Source organism: Erpetoichthys calabaricus, chromosome 3 (genome assembly GCF_900747795.2).
Source record: "Erpetoichthys calabaricus chromosome 3, fErpCal1.3, whole genome shotgun sequence".
Lineage (NCBI taxonomy): Eukaryota > Metazoa > Chordata > Cladistia > Polypteriformes > Polypteridae > Erpetoichthys > Erpetoichthys calabaricus.
In genome coordinates, this window is record NC_041396.2 from 273915137 (window position 1) to 273934704 (window position 19568).

At 36.5% G+C, this 19568-nt stretch overlaps 1 protein-coding gene across 2 annotated transcripts in view; it reads left to right on the top strand.

Annotated features, from left to right (window-relative positions):
• Positions 1–19568, top strand: part of LOC114648959 (C-type lectin domain family 4 member M-like) — a 43117-nt gene that overhangs the window by 15182 nt on the left and 8367 nt on the right. The window contains exons 6-13 of one of the 2 annotated variants that reach the window (XM_028798313.2): positions 3402–3497; positions 7424–7549; positions 7966–8061; positions 8885–8968; positions 12273–12368; positions 12874–12969; positions 13051–13140; positions 15634–15708. In XM_028798313.2, coding sequence (XP_028654146.1) covers positions 3402–3497; positions 7424–7549; positions 7966–8061; positions 8885–8968; positions 12273–12368; positions 12874–12969; positions 13051–13140; positions 15634–15708 — 759 coding nt within the window. The remainder of the gene's footprint in view (positions 1–3401; positions 3498–7423; positions 7550–7965; positions 8062–8884; positions 8969–12272; positions 12369–12873; positions 12970–13050; positions 13141–15633; positions 15709–19568) is intronic. The other variant, XM_028798314.2, reaches the window with a different exon arrangement.

Genomic DNA, 19568 nt, shown 5'->3' on the forward strand with positions numbered 1-19568 from the left:
TACAATGGTCAGCACTTCTTCCTAACATATTCAGTGTACTAAGTTTCAATTCAATGCATGATCGACGTCTGTATGATAGATTGCACATTAGCCCTGTGCCCATGTGGGTTTTCCTCCTGGTGCTCCAGTTTTTTTCCATATGCATTTTGACATTTGTGTTTAGTTAAGTATAATTCTGAACTGACCTTGCATTGTTAAGTCAGTGAGTGGGCCCTGTGATCAGTGTGCAAAATTGTCCAAACTGATAATCTAGAATTGGAACATTTTGATACAACATTTATAAATGAAAGTTACAAAATTAAATATCTATTCCCCAATGTGTGGTTGGTGTCACCTAATTTGCATACCATAATTTTAAAAGTTATATAAAGGCTGTCAAACATTCAGGGAGCAGATGGGCAGTCCCAAACTGAACTTATCCAGGAGACAGAAATGAGGTGAAGCAGAACCTTTTTAATGTTAGAATACCTGTTTGACTAGCATGAAACACTGGTGGTAGCCGTGGACTCTCTCAGCACCAAAATAGCTCCCTAAATAGTGGGCATGAAACAGCTGTTGCCTTCAGGTTCAATGTACAAATACACACAAATTTACAGTATATACACTATACAAAGGTATACATGCATAGAATGAATACAAATGCAATGCATACATATAAACAACAACTGCAAATCTGAAAAGAACAATATCTTAATGATGTTGATAACAAAGGTGTGTGATTAAGTTTACTACATTCTACTTTAATGACAAAATAAACTACGAGATTAAAGTGGACATTTTGACCTTTTTTCACTGTGTCCCTATTGTTTTTTCTTTTCTCTGCACCCTAATACACTTCCGTATGACACTCAGATGGTGGGCTACGACTCGCAACTCGCCTTTTCATGTCGACTTTGATATCTGACCACTTCTTTTTTATTTCGGCACTGTGCGACTTTCTGAACTTAAACTTTTGAGATTCTCCACCACTCTGTATCACTCGATCAACTTCCTTTTGTTGTTTATATTACTGCTTAAGCCAACAAATAGTTTTTCCTTGCCTCCACTTCATATATTCGCTGAAATTCTTTTTTTCATGTGCCTTTGCCATTTTCTTTTAACCAAACACTGAACAGAAGGTGATATTTATATTGATTTGCATACTAAAATATGCAAAATTATAGGAGAAGATGGGGTGGGACGGTAGGCACGTGCATGTATGTTACTTTTCACGCTGCCCAGGATTTATGGAATGGAAATACATGGAAGCTGGCTTATGTACGGTTTTGTGCATCTAAATTTGTTTGTGCGTACGCACTTTCCACTTTTGTCTGTACGCACGCCATTATGCATGAGGCCCAAGGTCTTTAGCTTATGTATTTGTTGCCCAGTAATAAAATTAAAAGTTAGGTACTACCATACCACCTTCTACTTTAGGTATTTGTAGAGTCACCCTTTGGATGCAGGAATGTTTTGAATTCCAAATAAATAAGGTTAAAATTGAAACTAATTTCTTAAAGAATGATTTGTTAATGTATATGGGGATGCTCTGAAATAGAAAAGAAACTTGGGAAGGATGTTCATCTTGACAGATATTGATATTCTCTGCTAATTTCTTATGGAGGGTAGACCGTCTGTTCACATCTTGTTTAATTCTTTCAATGCTGATAGCAACAGTTTGTTGAAAAAGATCTTTAAATTTGCTAGTGATGTTTGCCCTTACTTATTTAAGCTGATCTGATCAAATAAATGGGAAGGTGACCAGTCTAATAATATGTCCTAGAGAGTTTACTGGAAAAAGCACAATTTTATTCAAATTAATTTTGAGTCCAGATATCTTTTGAAATTCTCATAGTGCATTTACAACTTCTGGCACAGAAGTTTGTGAGTGTGATATACAGTATACAGTACCATATCATCTGCATATAATGGTGTTTTTTTTGCTCAAATCCTCCTCTGGTAATCCCCTTTATCTCTGATACATTTTGAAAATGAATGGTCAATGGCTCAAAGAACAATGGTGATAGGTGGCATCCTTGTCGAGTACCATGTTCTAGTTTGAAGTAGTTTAAAATAATGTTGTTAATACAAACAGAAGTTTCTGGAGCAATATAAAGTAGTTTGATTCATTCACATATGTTTGGGGTGAACCCAGATTTGTGCAATGTGGTGAATAGGTAGTCCTAACCATGTCAAATGCTTGTTCTGCTTACAAAGATAATAAGATCTCTGGTGTGTTAGATTTTATGGGTAAATATATTTAATTAAACAAACATTGAAAACTAGAAGCTAATTGTCTGCCTTTAATAAATCCAGTTTCGTCTAGTGATATTACAGAAGTAAGCTCTTTCTCTATCTTTCTAACTAGAACTTTGGAGAGTTTCTTAGTGTCATTATTCAGGAGTGTGATTGGTCTGTATTATGCACATTGTAATAAGTCCTTATTTTTCTTTGGGAAGATGACAATTAATGCTTGGCGAAAAGTCTGATGTAGAATTTTGTTGTCTCTAGCTTCTATAAGTGTTGCTAATAGTAGTGGAGCAAACTTATTTAATTTTTTTTTAAATTCCACTGTGTAGCCATCAGCTTTCCAACATTGGGAGTGAATTTATAAAGTCAAGTAATTTTGAGAGTATCAGAGGTTTACCCAGTTCCTCTGCACTAAGACGATATAGCTATGGTATTTATAATACATCAAAGACTCATTAGATTGTGTTGTATCTTCTTTAAACTGACTAGAATGTAAGGACTTATAGTACTCTTTAAATGTGGAGGTTATATTTTTATGGTCAATGATTTTATCTCTATCTGTGTTAGTAATTTCTGTTACTGCATTACGAACTTCCTGCTTTTGGATTTGTTATTAGCCTTCTCTCCATGTTCATAGTAATGATGTTGTGATTTAAAGATGAGCCATTCCATTTCTTTTGTCATCAAAAGGTTAAATTCTGATTGAAAAACCTGTCTTTTCCTATAAAGTGCTTCATTTGAAGACCTGGCAAATTCTTGGTCTATTCTGGTAATTACCCTGATTAACTCTGATGCAGCATTGGTTTCCAGTTTATTTTTGTGGGAAAGATATAATAAAAATAATCTGTCCTCTTAAAAAAGCCTTCAGAGTTTCCCATAGCATTCCAGTGGAGACTTCTGAGGTTTATTTTATGTAATTGTTTCTTGTGGTTTATATTAAAAATGTTATTGCATTATTAATTGAGATGTGAATAATTGTGATTACAATAGACCAGCATTTGTCCAGGACTGGTTCCAATGTGCTCATTGCTGGCAGGAGAGGCACCAGTGTTTTTGTAATTGGATAAGCAGGTTATAAAATAAATGGACTGATGAGATTAAATATTTCAGTGACAAAACTGAAGCATATAATACAGTAGTTCCTAATTATAATCATAGTTTCTAATTGCCAGGTCTTCAGATTCTTAAGGAAGTGAAACTCACTCAAGAAATCATCAAAACCATTGGAGATACAATCCAGACCAGCCATCAGTCTGTCCACAAGCAAGGTTAGGAGGGATGTCTTGGGTGAGAAGTCACTGTCATTTAATGATCTGTGGTTATGCTGATGAGGTTTGGGCCCTTACACAAAGGACAAGCTGAAGTAATTCGTGAACGTTTTCTGCAATTACACTATATGGGCTAAACTTTATAGACACCTGATCATAAGAACTATTTCAACTTGTGGGATATTCCATACCAAAACAATAGCCGTAAATATGGAGTATCCATATGCTTTACACCATTCCAGCCGGCACCTGTGTATTGTGTATAGTGATCTTCTAGTGTGTGCAGCTCCTCAGCCATGGAAACCCATTTCATGAAGCTCCCGACACACAGTTCCTGTGCTGATGTTGCTTCCTGAAGCAGTTTGGAACTCTGCTGTGAGTGATGCAACAGAAGATAGGCAATTTTATGTGCTATGCACTTCAGCACTCAACAGCCCTGCTTCACGAGCTTGTGTGGGCTACCACTTCATGATTGAGATGTTGTTGCTCCTTTACCCTTTCACTTCACAATAATAGCACTTACAGTTGACCAGTGCAGATCTGGCAGAACAGAAATTTTACATACTGACTTGTGGCAAAGGTGACATCCTATGACAAGTGCCATTCTTAATGTTTGTCAATCGAGATTCCATATCTATGTGCTTGATTTTATGTACTGGCTGTGGCTGAAACAACTGAAATCAATAATATGGAGGGATGGCCACATACTTTTGGTGATACAGTAAAATTTAGAATGGCATAGCAAGACAGTACCCTAACTGGAATCATAAGCCCAAAACTTAAAACTTTGCGTTGAACAGATACATTTTGACCAATCATCCACCAAGGATGACTACATCTTGTATTATTACTGAAGCATTTGTATGAGGAACTTGTACTCTAGCCTTTACAGTTCTTTCTGTAATTACATGGTGTTTTCTCTTGGATACAGTGTGAGAGGGAGCGGCGTGGGTTCATATACAGAGACATACCACCTAAAGCATCCATCCACATCCCTGCACAGTTAACTTGCTTCACAGTGCACTGTGTTAAGATAGTGTCAACAAGGAGATAACACATTGTCATTTTAAATTTGGGTCACACACCCTGCTACTGCATGCTGCTAAAGGCTCTGTCACACTGCACAATTTTTTCCATTGGTTTTAAGTTGCAAACTTAATTTACATAATCTTAGCAAGTCAAGGATATTCACGGAAACACTCCTGTGACAACCAGGCATGTAATTTTACATTCCCAGCAACTAATTCAAACCAGGTTTGATTTTGTCTTAAGTCATAGGGGCAGGCTAAGTTGAATGTGAGAATTAATTAAGAATAAGTGCAAACCTGGAGGTACAATGCATGCAATACAGCCACAAAGAAATGGGTGAAACCAGTGTAGTGCACCTCATAAGGGGCTCGTCAATCTGATATCTCATACTTTATGTGCCATGATGATAAAAAGACTTCACCGCAACTCAAACATATTAGTACAGCAGGCTGTTAGAAGGATGGGCAAGCTTGTAATACTGTGAAACTGTGTTTAATTATTATAAAAAAAGCATAGCCACAATATAGTAAGTCCAGAGAATAGCAACTAGGATGACTTGGGCTGAGAGGTATGAGGAATGAAGAAAGACTGAAGGAGGTAATCATTTTCAGTTTAAGCAAAAAGAGATTTAGTGAGTACATGACTGAAGTGTTTAAATTAATAAAGGGAATTAGTACAGTGTATTCCAGCTATTATATTAAAATGACTAGAAGAACAAGTACATAGAAAGAAACTGATTAAAGGTAAATTTCACACAAATATTATAATATTAGTAAAACAAGGTATCAATTGTTCGGATAGATAGTAATACCTTGGGGACCTTCAGAACTCAACTCAGTGGTTTTTAGGAGGATTAGAGGGTCAGCTCAGGTTGGAAGGTTGGAAGACAAAGTCAGAGAGGCGAGATTGTGTTGGTTTGGACATGTGCAGAGGACATGTGCAGAAGAGAACTGCTGGGTATATTGGGAAAAAGATGTTAAAGATATAGCTGCGAGGGAAGAGGAAAAGAGGAAGGCCTAAGAGAAGGTTTATGGACATGGTAAGAGAGGACATACAGGTGATGGGGTATAACAAAGCATGATGCAAAAGACAGGAAGATACGGAAAAAGATGATCTGCTTTAGCCACCCCTAACTGGAGCAGCTGAAAGAAGAAGAAGAAGAAGGTGAACAGGATTGATGGATTTTATTGGTGTGAATAACCTGTTCTAATTGAAATTATTTTAATGTCTGAAGTCATCACAGAGTCATTTAGTTTATGTGATTTCTAGTTGTGTAGTTTGAGATCCTTAGACAACGGATGGAAAACTATGTTTGTCAAGTTTGACAAATCCCTTCTGAGTGGAATTTGTGTAACGTGACACTAGCTTAAGTTGTTGTTTCTAAGGTTACTTTGAAACTTTTCTGATGCAGAATGGCACAAATGAGAGAAAGCACAGATAATAGCCGCATAAAAGATGGAAAAGAGTGGTGATACCATATCACAAGTTTACAGTATCATTATTGTCGCACGTACAGTAAAATTCTTTCTTGCATGTAGAAATTAACATGTAACATGTCTCTACTCTCCAATGCCATGTTATGTGATGTAACTACTATACCTCAAATGTTCTGTTTTTATTACTATAAATCTCAGAACATATTTTTCATTAACAGAAGAAAGAAAAAGATATCTCTAGCATTCACAAACAGAATAAGAAAATATACAGTGCATTCAGAAAGTATTCAGACCCATTCACTGTTGTAGAGTTTGTTTTTGAATAAATTAATTTTCCATCTTTGCCCATCAATTTTCAATCAATAACCATAATAACAAAATGAAAACATATTTTCTGAAAGGTTGGAAAATTAATTAAGAATCAAAAACTGAAATCTCTCATACATATAAGTATTTACAGCCTTAATTCAGCACTTTGTAGAAATAATTGCAATGATTACTGCTTCAGTTCTTCTTGGGTAAGTGTCTAACTTTTCACCTGTATTTGGGCAGTTTTTCCCATTCCTCCCAGGAGATTTTCTCAAGTTCCATTATATTTCATGGGAAATGTCTGTAAACTGCCATCTTCAAATATCTCCACATATACTCTGTGTGGTTTAAGTCTGGGCTTTGACTGGGTCGATCCAGGACAGTTAGAGAAACTACACTAGCAATATCTTTGCTGTATGCTTTGCTTCATTGTTGCGAATGAACATTACCTGATGCCCCTGTGTGAGGTTGTGTGTGCCGTTGAGTTGGTTTTCTTCAAGGACCTGTCTGTGTTTGGCTATATTCATCCTTTGCTCAAATCTGGCAAGTCTCCCTGTCCCTGCTGCTCAAAAGATAAATGTGAACATCTCTAGAAGAATAACACATCTTTTTTGAAACTGAGGAATAAAACAGAAGTGGAGAATTTGAAGTTTAAATTAAATAAAGTTCTGGTAAAGGCATATAAATGGCCTAACATTGGGAATCATGGAGTTTACGCGCCTTTCACATGTTTGACAGTCCCAGATCAAGATTCAAGTGGTAATATTCCTAATTTAAAAAAAATATATATTTTTATCACTAAAGTAATATTCAGCATTCTTCATAGGATTGTCTTCCATTACATTTACTTGGACAACCTTCCATTCTGACATTTTATTTTTATTTCTTATTTGTGAATAGCATAGTTGTTAGCAATTATTTTTCACAGCTTCAGGATCTCAGGTTCAAATTGTGGCCTTGTTGCTTTCTATGTAGAGTCTTTGTGGGTTTTCCCCAGATTTTCCTTTTCCTATCCTATATATTAAAGATGTACTGGTGAGTTTGTTTGGTTGACTATGCTTGAGACTGAGACTGAGACTTACTTCACCATCTGTGACTCAGAATTGAAATAAGAGGTTCAGAAAATGGGTTATTGTTTCTCATTTTATACAGGACTAAAATTTGCCCAGGATTTGACCAACACTCAAGAACTGGTACAAAATCTCATTGCCTTGCAAAAACAAGCAGAGACAAGCACTATCTCCATCCAGAGAGATCTACAGGCCCTGACTCACACAGGTATGCCGTTGACTGACATCATCTCTGAGTCTGGGCAGTACACCATATCAAAGATGGCATCTTGGATGCATAAATCAAATAGGATCTTTTACTTGTTTTACCTGAGTTCTTTAATTATGTTTATCTTGGTTCACTTTGAATAAACCAGCATCTAATTACCTTTTTAGGATAGTTTGATTAATATGATATGCTCAACTATTCTCCTCTATTAGATCAATAAAAGCTTATTGACTGGCCTTCGAACTAGGATGTGAAGTTTGATTTCTCCAACAAGTAAACCAACCATTAATACTAAAACAATAATGTGGCTTCCAAATTTTCATTCATGGTAGCTCTGTTGTGGGTATAGGGAGTACTTTGATATGCATCTTGTACTGTAACAGTAAACATATTTAGTCCTTTTTTTTTCAAAATAGAAATTCAAGTTCTCAGAAGTGTGGAACGAATGGAGTTTGCCCTCCAGAATCTGAGCATCCAGATCATGGAGAGTGAGCTCAGCGACAATGAACAAGGTACATTTTAATGTTTTCCATATTGGGGTATGAAGGATTTGCAACAGTTTGGTAAAGATAGGTAAATACATATTAAAGGCACTATAACAGTTTATAATAGACAGTATATACTGTATGTATAGAAGAAAAAAACTGTGAACCCTTTATAGTTACCTGGAGTACAAATTGATTAGCAAAAGCATGCTCACAATAAAAGACAAACACAATGTGTTATGCTAATAAAACAATTGTGCTTCTTCTTGTCAATACTGAACACATCCATTTTGACATTTTTAGTAAGTCGTACTATCTCCATTAGCAGCAATGACTTCCCACTAAAAATCCTTGTAACTGCTGATCAGACTTAAATGATGGTTAAGAGGAATTTTAGACAATTCCTCTTTACAAAAACAGCTTGCAACATGGCATAGCATTTCAATTGGGTTGTAAGTTCAAAAAAGCTCTTGGTGTGATCTTTATAAGACGTCCATTCCCAGGGAGAGCAGCAACAGCACTGAATTTCCTCAATTTGTAGAAAGTTTATCTTAATGTGAATTAATGAACCAACAAGACTTTGGACATGCTTTAGTAGGTTTTGTTTGATCAGCATGGGGTTCTAGCATGTATATTTATTTGTCAACCTTTCTGATATCATGTTTTCACTTTGTAATTATGAGCTATTGAGTGTTGATTGATGAGCAAAAATAGCATATTTATTCATTAAAAATAAAACACAGTATGTTGAAAATGAGTCCGAAAAATTCAGAATCAGCTCTCCAGAAGTTATACACACATATATATAAAGTACAGTCTAATATGTGTAATACATTTTTAAATATTGCAGTGCTACATCTTTTTGAAGAGATAAAACTGACAAAGGCAACAGCTGAAAATCTTAGCGTCGCCCTGGAGGCCACTCAAGAAGAAGGTACAGAACTCATCCTTGAACTCCAAATTTCTAAACTGGTGTAAACACTGAACTATATGTGAACTGTTATAATTGGGAAATTTTTATGTGCTAGTTATGTGTCATTTGTTGGCTCTTTGCACCCAATGAATTCAACTATGATGTTTATTTTTTGATTTAAGACTTCCTTAAAGAGTTTTTATTTTGTTTTATTTTTTTGCACTGTGCTGCAACGCCATTATGTTTTTTCACATGTTTTTCACACCACAATTTTCTGCCATTAGCATTGGTGGCTGCCATAGTAATGATTCCCAGAATTCTTCAGGGCGGCATAACACAGGTCAGCACAAACACTTCCTTAGTATCCAAAATGAGATAAAATCTATGTTTACTATCAGTTATTTCTTTGGTGTGTTTTTGTTTATAAGATTTAAATTATTTGGCCTTTTGGCTTTGATTTTTTACTTAGTACTTTGGACTGATAGAAGGTTTTGATTCCCAAGTAACAAACTTTAGAATGGGTTTATTTACATCTATTTGCCTGGTCTATTCATGAAAACTACTCATTTTAAGTGAATTTCTGCAGGATCAAGTATTATTTAAGGAATGGTACACACTTACTCACTTTCATTGTAGTGAAGTGATGTTAATACAGGGTGAGCCAAAATAAAGTACCACATTTCTCAAGGTCATTGCGTGAGGTAGAGGCGGCTGAGTGGGTTGGAGTGGGGGTTCTGTGATAGGTGATCCCTTGTTGTTTTCAGTCAGCAACATGCCTTGGTCCGGTGTGCACCATGTTTTCGCTGTCAAAGCGTTCTTCAGAAACTACGAATCTATCATCATTACACAACGCACCTCCTATCGATGACGATCCAAATCGGAAAACAATTCTTCAGTGGGCAGCTAAATTTAGACAGATGGGTACAACATTTAATAAAAAATCTCCAGGCTGTCCTCGGACTGTATGAAGACCTGAAAACATCCAAGCTGTAAGGGCGTCAATTTTGATGTTAGACGTTCAGCACACAAACATGCTTCTGCCTGAGGCATTTCCAACACATCTTTGAGGAGGATTTTGCATAAGGACCTTAATTTTCATTCATAAAAAATGATGGTAGTACAGGAACTCACTGAGAGAGACTGGGAGAGCCATAGAGAGTCGAGCACAACATTCTGCAAACCGTTCATTGAGATGTCATCATCATGTGCAGTGATGAAGCACATTTCCATTTGAATGGTTGCATAAATAAGCAAACCGTTCGCTATTGAGCTGTAACCCAAGGGCTGTCTGAAGTGGAAGATATACATCCACTGACCTCAAAATCTTGAAGTCCTCAAGGACGTTATTCGCCACGAAATCGCTGCTATTCCCCGTAAAATGGCCGAATGAGTCATGCATGTGTTCAGAAATCATCTTGAAGAGTGTATCACTAATGATGGCTACCACCTTAAAGACGTCATTTTTAACACACAGTGTTATGTTTCTGTTCTAAATTAGCATATTTTTTTTCCCTCTAGACTTCTTCTAGTGTTGATAGACCTTTATTGTAATATGCAAACCAAGACAGCCCATTTATGTTGTTTCAATTGTTCACTATTTTTTAAGTCCTGTGTTTTTTGGGAGTATTGTGTTTTTTGGGATGCTGTATCTAATACTGGTGTTGTTTTTTGTTTCACTTTAATTTTAGTATTGTCAGAATTCATTCATATCATTTCAAACACAGTGTGATGCTGTTGTTATGGCCTTGCTATGGTTAGAGGTTGTGACACCTGATGTTAGCAGTCAGCATGACGGTATAAATGTCTCACTGCTCACTTCCTCTCCATCTGAATTTGATGAATAATCCCTGTTACACTTAAAGTTGTTATTCTACAATTCATGAGTCTTTTGGTATTTAATTATTTGCCTATGTTATTTTGAATGTAATTTAACATTTGGTTTGATTTGTCAAAAGATTGACTTGATTTCCTGACCTTGTGTGTTTCATGTTCTGATCCTTGAGTCAAAATATTTCTTTTCTTTTTAGCAGAACAACTGGTATGTGTGACATGTTGACCTTCTAGTTAAACATTCTGCAATTTTTAATAATGATACAATGGTTTATGTGATCTTTTCTATGATCTTTATACTTTAAAACTGTACTCATTTTAAATTGTTGCAGACTAAATTTTCACTGATTTGTGTTGGCACTTCTCCACTTTCTGCATACTTAATGATATTCAAGAATAATGGACAAAAGCCGATCCTGATTAGATTTAAATTTCTCCACAGAGCACTTGTTTTGTGGGATTATTTATTCATTGTGATTGTACTACATCTTTTTGTTGGACACTTTGCAAATACAAAGCACTTTTGCACCATCTAATGATGTGTTGTGTCCTCATTGCCCAGTCCATCCTTGGAACATGACTATTGATGCCAGCTGCAGGCACCCTGGGCATCACATGATGACTAAGTACTTTCTGTACTATGTCTCAACACTGCTACATATTCATCTGCATCAGAACTATTTTGCTTCATTTGTAAGTAAAAAATGGAAGTAATTATTTGAAAATTAATTAAAATGAATTTAAAAAAATTATTGGGTGTTATGAGGGTGGCACGGTGGCGCAGTGGTAGCGCTGCTGCCTTGCAGTTAGGAGACCCGGGTTCGCTTCCCAGGTCCTCCCTGCGTGGAGTTTGTATGTTCTCCCCGTGTCTGCGTGGGTTTCCTCCGGGCGCTCCGGTTTCCTCCCACAGTCCAAAGACAAGCAGGTTAGGTGGATTGGTGATTCTAAATTGGCCCTATTGTGTGCTTGGTGTGTGGTTGTGTTTGTGTGTGTCCTGCCCAGGATTGGTTCCTGCCTTGTGCCCTGTGTTGGCTGGGATTGGCTCCAGTAGACCCCTGTGTTCGGATTAAGCGGGTTGGAAAATGGATGGATGGATGGATTGGGTGTTATGCAGTCATTCATGTCTGTAGATTGCCATTTAATGAAAATGCTGATACTCAGCACCTGACAGTATAAAATTTGTTAAAGTGTTATTTTAACACAGCTGATTTTTTCCTTGAAACCATGAGAAATAACTTATGGTGTGGACCCTGAAACTTCTACTTTATTTTTCATGGATTCAGAAAAGAATAACCAAATAACATATTGTCTTGCCATGCATTTGTAAGTAGCATACAAGTGCCAAATTTTAACTCCATAAAGATAATGTTTTAACAAGTCTACAAATAAAGGGTTTTATCTAAATTTTCTCCATTCGTAAACTCTTGTAATCCTCACATAAATTCCTGCTAATGGCTACAGAGTGTGACATCAGTGCATTTTCTTTGTTGACTAGGTTCTACAATTCTTCAAGGCTTGAAATCAGCACAACATGAAATCCAGAATCTCAGCTTGTCCTTGGACAGCCACACCAGAGATATTACAGACCAAGGTGATGCTAATTAAATTAAATCTTTCTAACTGATCTCCAAAATTGTTGTATTACAATCACTCTTCTAACAAATCAGTGACAGAGTATTTCTTGTTCAGAAGCCATCAGAGGTTGTTACTTGTGTTTAAGCTTACAAATTATTGGCCTGTGGTATCTCTTCACTAATTGTACTAATAATTTAGTATGGCTATTTCATTATTTTGTGTTGCTGTGGTTAGCAGTGCTCTCTTATACCAGAATATAAATAATATAAATACAAAGTCAGTAGTAAAGCAATGTTGTTTTGTAGGAGATACATGAGGAGAAACACGTGGTGAGGGATACATAGCAATAATTTGGGATCACCCAAATCACCACTGATACAGTATATAGGTGGATATTTTTAATAGATTCTGATTTACTGCAACATACTGTGTAAAGGAAATGTTTTAATTACATTATATCACATTACATATCCTATCATGACAATCCCTCAAATTAATCTGACATCTTTTTTTTATTTTAGAATGGCTGCTGGTTCAGGATATTAAGCAAATAGATTATGCAATACAGGCTCTGGGAGTACAACTCAAGGAATATCTGATAAATGACACCGAACAAGGTGATGCTTTGTGATTAGACAATAGTAAGGAGTTTTAAAAAGAAAATTCTTAACACAGATTGTGTGTATAATGTTGTACAGGGCTGCAGCTTCTGCAAGAGATTAAAAATGTCAAAGAAACAACAGAAAACATCAGCTTATCTCAGGTGGATCTTCAAGATCAAGATCAAGGTATGAATTATCAAGAAACATCAAGAAACAACAAAGAAAACATGGATGTTAGTGTGTCACACTTCAATTTAGAACCATGCTGTTAGATAGATAGATAGATAGATAGATAGATAGATAGATAGATAGATAGATAGATAGATAGATAGATAGATAGATAGATAGATAGATAGATAGATAGATAGATAGATAGATAGATAGATAGATAGATACTCATAAAAGAGTGACAGTAGTAGATAAATAATAAGCTTGTGTGTTTGTCTTTGTAGAGGGAGTAACATCTGATATTCCACAAAAGTATGAAAGTCCACTCATTAATACCACCTTGGAAGACATTAATGAAAGCTGCAATCATTACTGTGGTTTTTGAATCTTTATATAATGTATTACTTCACCTGTTAACAGTTGACATTTTTTTCAGTTTTCTTGTTACATTTGCTGTCTTCAAATTTCTGTCATACTAACTCTTTTTTAGCTAGCAAATCTTTACCTGTCTACCTCCAGCTGTCAAATAATAATAGCCATACATATGCAGTATATACATAAATCCTTAAGTTTAATTCCAATTAAAAGTCACAGGAGGCTGACTTCTATCTCAGTAGCAGTGGATGCAATGTGGGAAACAATTTTAGACAGGACACCAGTCCATCACAGTAGTAATGAAGCAAACTTGAAGTTATTAGGCCAACATAATCCAATTCTAGGTTCATGAGAAACCAGAGACTGTCCTGGCACTGGGTGCCAATATTCAAAGATGACACTGTATCACAGGGCACAGTCCTCTCACGTGGAGTCAGTAGTAAGCATAACCTTCACATCTTTATAATTTTGCAGTACCTGAAAAAACAAAAAAACATTATGCAGACACAAGCAGACTTATGAAATTCACATGATCAGTGCTTTTCCTGGGATTCAAACCCAGACTGTTGAAGATTTGAGAGAGACACTACGACATCCTGCAAGCACAGCATGATATATTACTACAAAGTTAATATAAAACACAAAGTTACATACCAAAACTATGAAAAACATGGCACAACATGTACACAGAAAACGATATGTAAGAATATACATGGTATAGTGTATGGATTGTACACTGTCAGGTCAGCTTCTGTGGAGCTGAAATCACTTTAAAATAGACATCTTTGCACTGCTTACACTCACATTTTAGTGCAAATCTAACAGAGAAATAGGAAAGGCTTGGGATATGGCAGTGCTTAGAATTACAGCAATATCACAGCACTGTGAAAATAAGTGAACTATGCTTACACTTGAGAGACATATTTGTATCCAGTGAGTTTTTAGACTGTCACCATACAATGGATACAGAAAGTATTCAGACCTGTTTGCTTTCTGTATACTTTATAGTGTTGGAGATTTAATTTTAAATCGATAAATTTTCTGTTTTTCCCATCAATCTACATTCAGTAACTATAACAACAAAGTAAAAACATGTTTTCAGAAAGGTCTGAAAATTCATTAAAAACCAGAAACTGAAATCATTTAGATAAGAAGTATCCATTGCAATTAAAGAACAAAGAGAAAAGGTCTGAACTTATTCAAGGAGCTTCTGTTTTAACACTAGAATCCCTGGAGGCTAAGAAAAATATCATAATGCCAGGGCACCTTAAATTCCTTCACATCTCTTCATCAGCTTCTTTGTTTTGCAAATGTGTCAGACAGCACAAGCAGCAATCAGCCTACTACCCCATCCCCCACCGACGTAGCTGAAGTTCAGCATTTTGTCATTATTACTATAACATGAAAAAAGTTTCTGTTTTAGATATGTGTTCAACATTTCCTATCATCCAACGTTTACCCAGATTGTTGTAGACACAGAACACATATGAAATGTATGTATTCCAATCAACGATATACTATTTACTCTATTCAGTTCCAGACAACTCACACCCGGATAAACAGACTTGAGCTGGGAGAGTTTAGTGTCTGACATCAGCTGTGTCAGTGGGGGATGGGATAGCAGGCTGCATGCTGCCAGTGCTGATTGACACATTTGCAAGACAAAGACACTGATGAAGAGGTGCTAAGGAATTTAATTTGGGCTGGCATTACAACTGTTTTTGGAAGGTCGTGTGATTCTAGTGTTAATTCCTGAAGACAAATCTCTTTTTTCTTCCAGTTCAAGTACAGTTGGACAACATACACGTCTGCTGTTCATCTCCATGCAATGAATGACTTCAGAGATTATCTTTTGCTCAATTTATTGCTCTGCTTTCTTCCATGTAAAAGCCAAAATTCCATTATACCATCTCTCCTAAATTCTAATTGTCCGTTCTCGGTTTACAGCAAAATGACACATGCACTTCCTCAAGTAACATATCAATTCACCTATTAAATATTTTTATATCTCCCGTCCTCTTCTCTCTCTCTCTACCCCTTATTCCATGTCTTCTTCATCAGTTAGGCTATGGCACATTCCTGTAGCTTTTAATTCCATTTCTTTGCAATATTAATGCAGCTTCTTCATCTTCTCAGTTTTAAAGGCTGCCCAGAACCAGACGGATATGCTGCACATGGTACTCAGCATACTCTTTAAGGTTGCTGGTCTAGGTAAGTTTCATGTTTTACAAATTAGTGTCTTGAGAAGCAGAAATGGTCACATTAATAATAATAATAATAATAATAATAATAATAATAATAATAATAATAATAATAATAATAATAATAATAATAATAATAATAATAATAATAATAATAATAGGGCGGCACGGTGGCGCAGTGGTAGCACTGCTGCCTCGCAGTTAGGAGACCTGGGTTCGCTTCCCGGGTCCTCCCTGCGTGGAGTTTGCATTTTCTCCCCGTGTCTGTGTGGGTTTCCTCCGGGCGCTCCGGTTTCCTCCCACAGTCCAAAGACATGCAGGTTAAGTGGATTGACGATTCTAAATTGGCCCTAGTGTGTGCTTGATGTGTTTGTGTGTGTCCTGCGGTGGGCTGGCACCCTGCCCGGGATTTGTTCCTGCCTTGTGCCCTGTGTTGGCTGGGATTGGCTCCAGCAGACCCCCGTGACCCTGTGTTTGGATTCAGCGGGTTGGAAAATGGATGGATGGATAATAATAATAATAATAACCTTATTTATATAGTACCTTATCATACATCTTCATGCAACTCAAGGTGCTTTCCACAGATTAATTAACAAAAACAAAGATATACCACATTTGCTTCGATTATTATCATTAATTAATACCATGATGATTTCTAATAAATGTAAGTATACTAAATACAAAATCAACCAGGTATTGTTAAATAAAATTTAACTAAAAAAGTGCAAAACAAACCTTCACTCTTATCAGAAAAAGGTTTTTTAATTAAAATATTTATACATTAAGACTGACAATAGAATAGCCACATCTAATATATGGCTATTACTATATATATATAGTAAAATAAAGACATACAAGAGATTATAAAGTGTCGGGGAATCCGTCCCGGTATACTGTGAAGTTCTTCCTGAGAAGATTATGGTCAAAGTTGTAGTAATGACAATAGACAAAAAACAAATGACAGTTGGAGTATTTATGAGGTAGGGATGGAAATTGGCACAGGATGCTGGGAAGGAACCGCAGTGGTGGATGGGTAGTGGTGACATCATCAGATGGGGACCAGAGGGAAGGAAGGAACCCGGAAGTGGCTGGTGTCTTTGTTTATTGTTTTTCGGGTGAATTCATGGTGGTGGATTTTCATCTTTCCTGAAGGAACAAGGAGAGAAAGGTTAGTACACTGCCGTTCTCCCCTGACGAGTGATTTTGCGCTGCTTGTCGGGTCTTTAAGCTGCTCCCTATGCGCTTGTACGTGACGTGGCATATTGTCATTGGTGATTCTAAATTGTCCCTAGTGTGTGCTTGGTGTGTGGATGTGTGTGTGCGTGTGCCCTGCAGTGGGCTGGCACCCTGCCCGGGGTTTGTTACCTGCCTTGCACCCTGTGTTGGCTGGGATTGGCTCCAGCAGACCCACGTGACCCTGTAGTTAGGATACAGCGGGTTGAATAATGGATGGATGGATATATATATATATATATATATATATATATACATATATATATATATATATATATATATATATATATATATATATATATATATATATATATATATATATATATATATACATTTTACCTTGGCATATGTACATTGCAACCCATTCATGAGAAAAAGTTTGATGTTATCAAAAGCAAATGAAACAGTCCATAGGGGTGTCAGTTGATATAGGATCTAGATGAATTTCATAATTCCTGAATGTGATTGTTTGACCAGCTGACATGGAGGAGAGGAAAAGAAAAAACTCCTACTATGAGGCATAGGAGTAAAATAAACTGGGAACAGCTGATATAGTTAGCACAGTCGATAATATGGTTTCCAAGTCCTCTTTGTTTCTTCCAGTGCCCCAGGTGACTGCAGAACAGAGCCCTTTGATCAGATGTTACAGGATGGGAAACAATAACACATAAAAGCAATAGATTAATGTTGAGCTAAACTTATAATCAACAACAACAACATTTATTTATATAGCACATTTTCATACAAAAAGTACCTCAAAGTGCTTTACATAATGAAGAAAAGAAAAATAAAATACAAAATAAGAATTTAAAATAAGGCAACATTAGTTAACATAGAAAAGGAGTAAGGTCCGATGGCCAGGGTGGACAGAAAAAACAAAAAAAAAACTCCAGAAAGCTGGAGAAAAAAAATAAAATCTGTAGGGGTTCCAGGCCACGAGACCGCCCAGTCCCCTTTGGGCATTCTACCTAACATAAATGAAATAGTCCTCTTTGTAGTTAGGGTTCTCACGGAGTCACTTGATGCTGATGGTCATACAGACTTCTGGCTTTTAATCCATCCATCATTTTTGGAACATCATGGTACTTAGAGTAGCTAGTGGTGGCACAAGCCACCACCAAAAGGACACCGGAAAAGGAAACAGAAGAGAGAATAGGGGTTAGTACAGATTTTAGAGCCACCATGAATGGTTATTATAATGAATTGGATATACAGAGTATCAGGATTAAATTACAGTGAAGTTATGAGAAGGCCATGTTAAAGTAATGTGTTTTCAGCAGTTTTTTGAAGTCCTCCACTGTATTAGCCTGGCGAATTCCTATTGGCAGGCTACTCCAGATTTTAGGTGCATAACAGCAGAAGGCTGCCTCACCACTTCTTTTAAGTTTTGCTCTTGAAATTCTAAAGAGACACTCAGTTGAGGAACTGAGGTTGCGATTTGGAATATAAGACGTCAGACATTCCGATATATAGGATGGGGCGAGATTATTTAAGGCTTTATAAACATAAGCAAAATTTTAAAGTCATTTCTGAATGACACAGGTAACCAGTGTAGTGACATCAAAACTGGTGAGATGTGCTCGGCTTTTCTTTTCCTGGTAAGGATTCTAGCAGCTGCATTCTGCACTAGTTGCAAACGATTGATGTCTTTTTTGGGTAGACCTGAGAGGAGTGCGTTACAGTAATCTAGTCGACTGAAAACAAATGCATGAACTAATTTCTCAGCATCTTTCAATGATATAAGAGGTCTAACTTTTGCTATGTTTCTTAAGTGAAAAAATGCTGTCCTAGTGATCTGATTAATATGTGATTTAAAATTTAGATTACAGTCAACAGTTACCCCTAAGCTTTTTACCTCCGTTTTGACTTTTAATCCTAATGCTGCCAGTTTATTTCTAATAGCCTCATTGTATCCATTATTGCCAATTACCAAGATTTCAGTTTTCTCTTTATTTAACTTGAGAAAGTTATTATTCATCCATTCTGAAATACAAGCCAGACATTGTGTTAGTGAATCAAGAGATTCGGGGTCATCAGGCGCTATTGATAAATACAGCTGTGTGTCATCAGCATAGCTGTGGTAGCTCACGTTGTGCCCTGAGATAATCTGACCTAATGGAAGCATGTAGATTGAGAAGAGCAGCGGACCCAGGATAGAGCCTTGTAGAACACCATATAGGATATCATGTGTCTTTGAGTTGTAATTACCACAACTAACAAAGAATTTTCTCCCTGCCAGGTAGGATTCAAACCAATTTAAGACACTGCCAGAGAGGCCCACCCACTGACTAAGGCGATTCTTAAGAATATTATGATCAATGGTGTCAAATGCGGCACTCAGATCTAAGAGGATGAGAATAGATAAATGGCCTCTGTCTGTATTTACCCGCAAATCATTTACTACTTTAACGAGTGCAGTTTCTGTGCTGTGATTTGTTCTAAAACCTGACTGAAATTTATCAAGAATAGCATGTTTATTAAGGTGCTCATTTAACTGCACAATGACTGCCTTCTCTAGAATTTTAATCAGATCATTATGTTATGATGTAATTACTGAAAAGCCAGATTTAAAAAACAAGGATTTTGGAAGTTTTTTGAAATGGTCCACAGATTTAGCCCTGCATATTTCTATTGGTA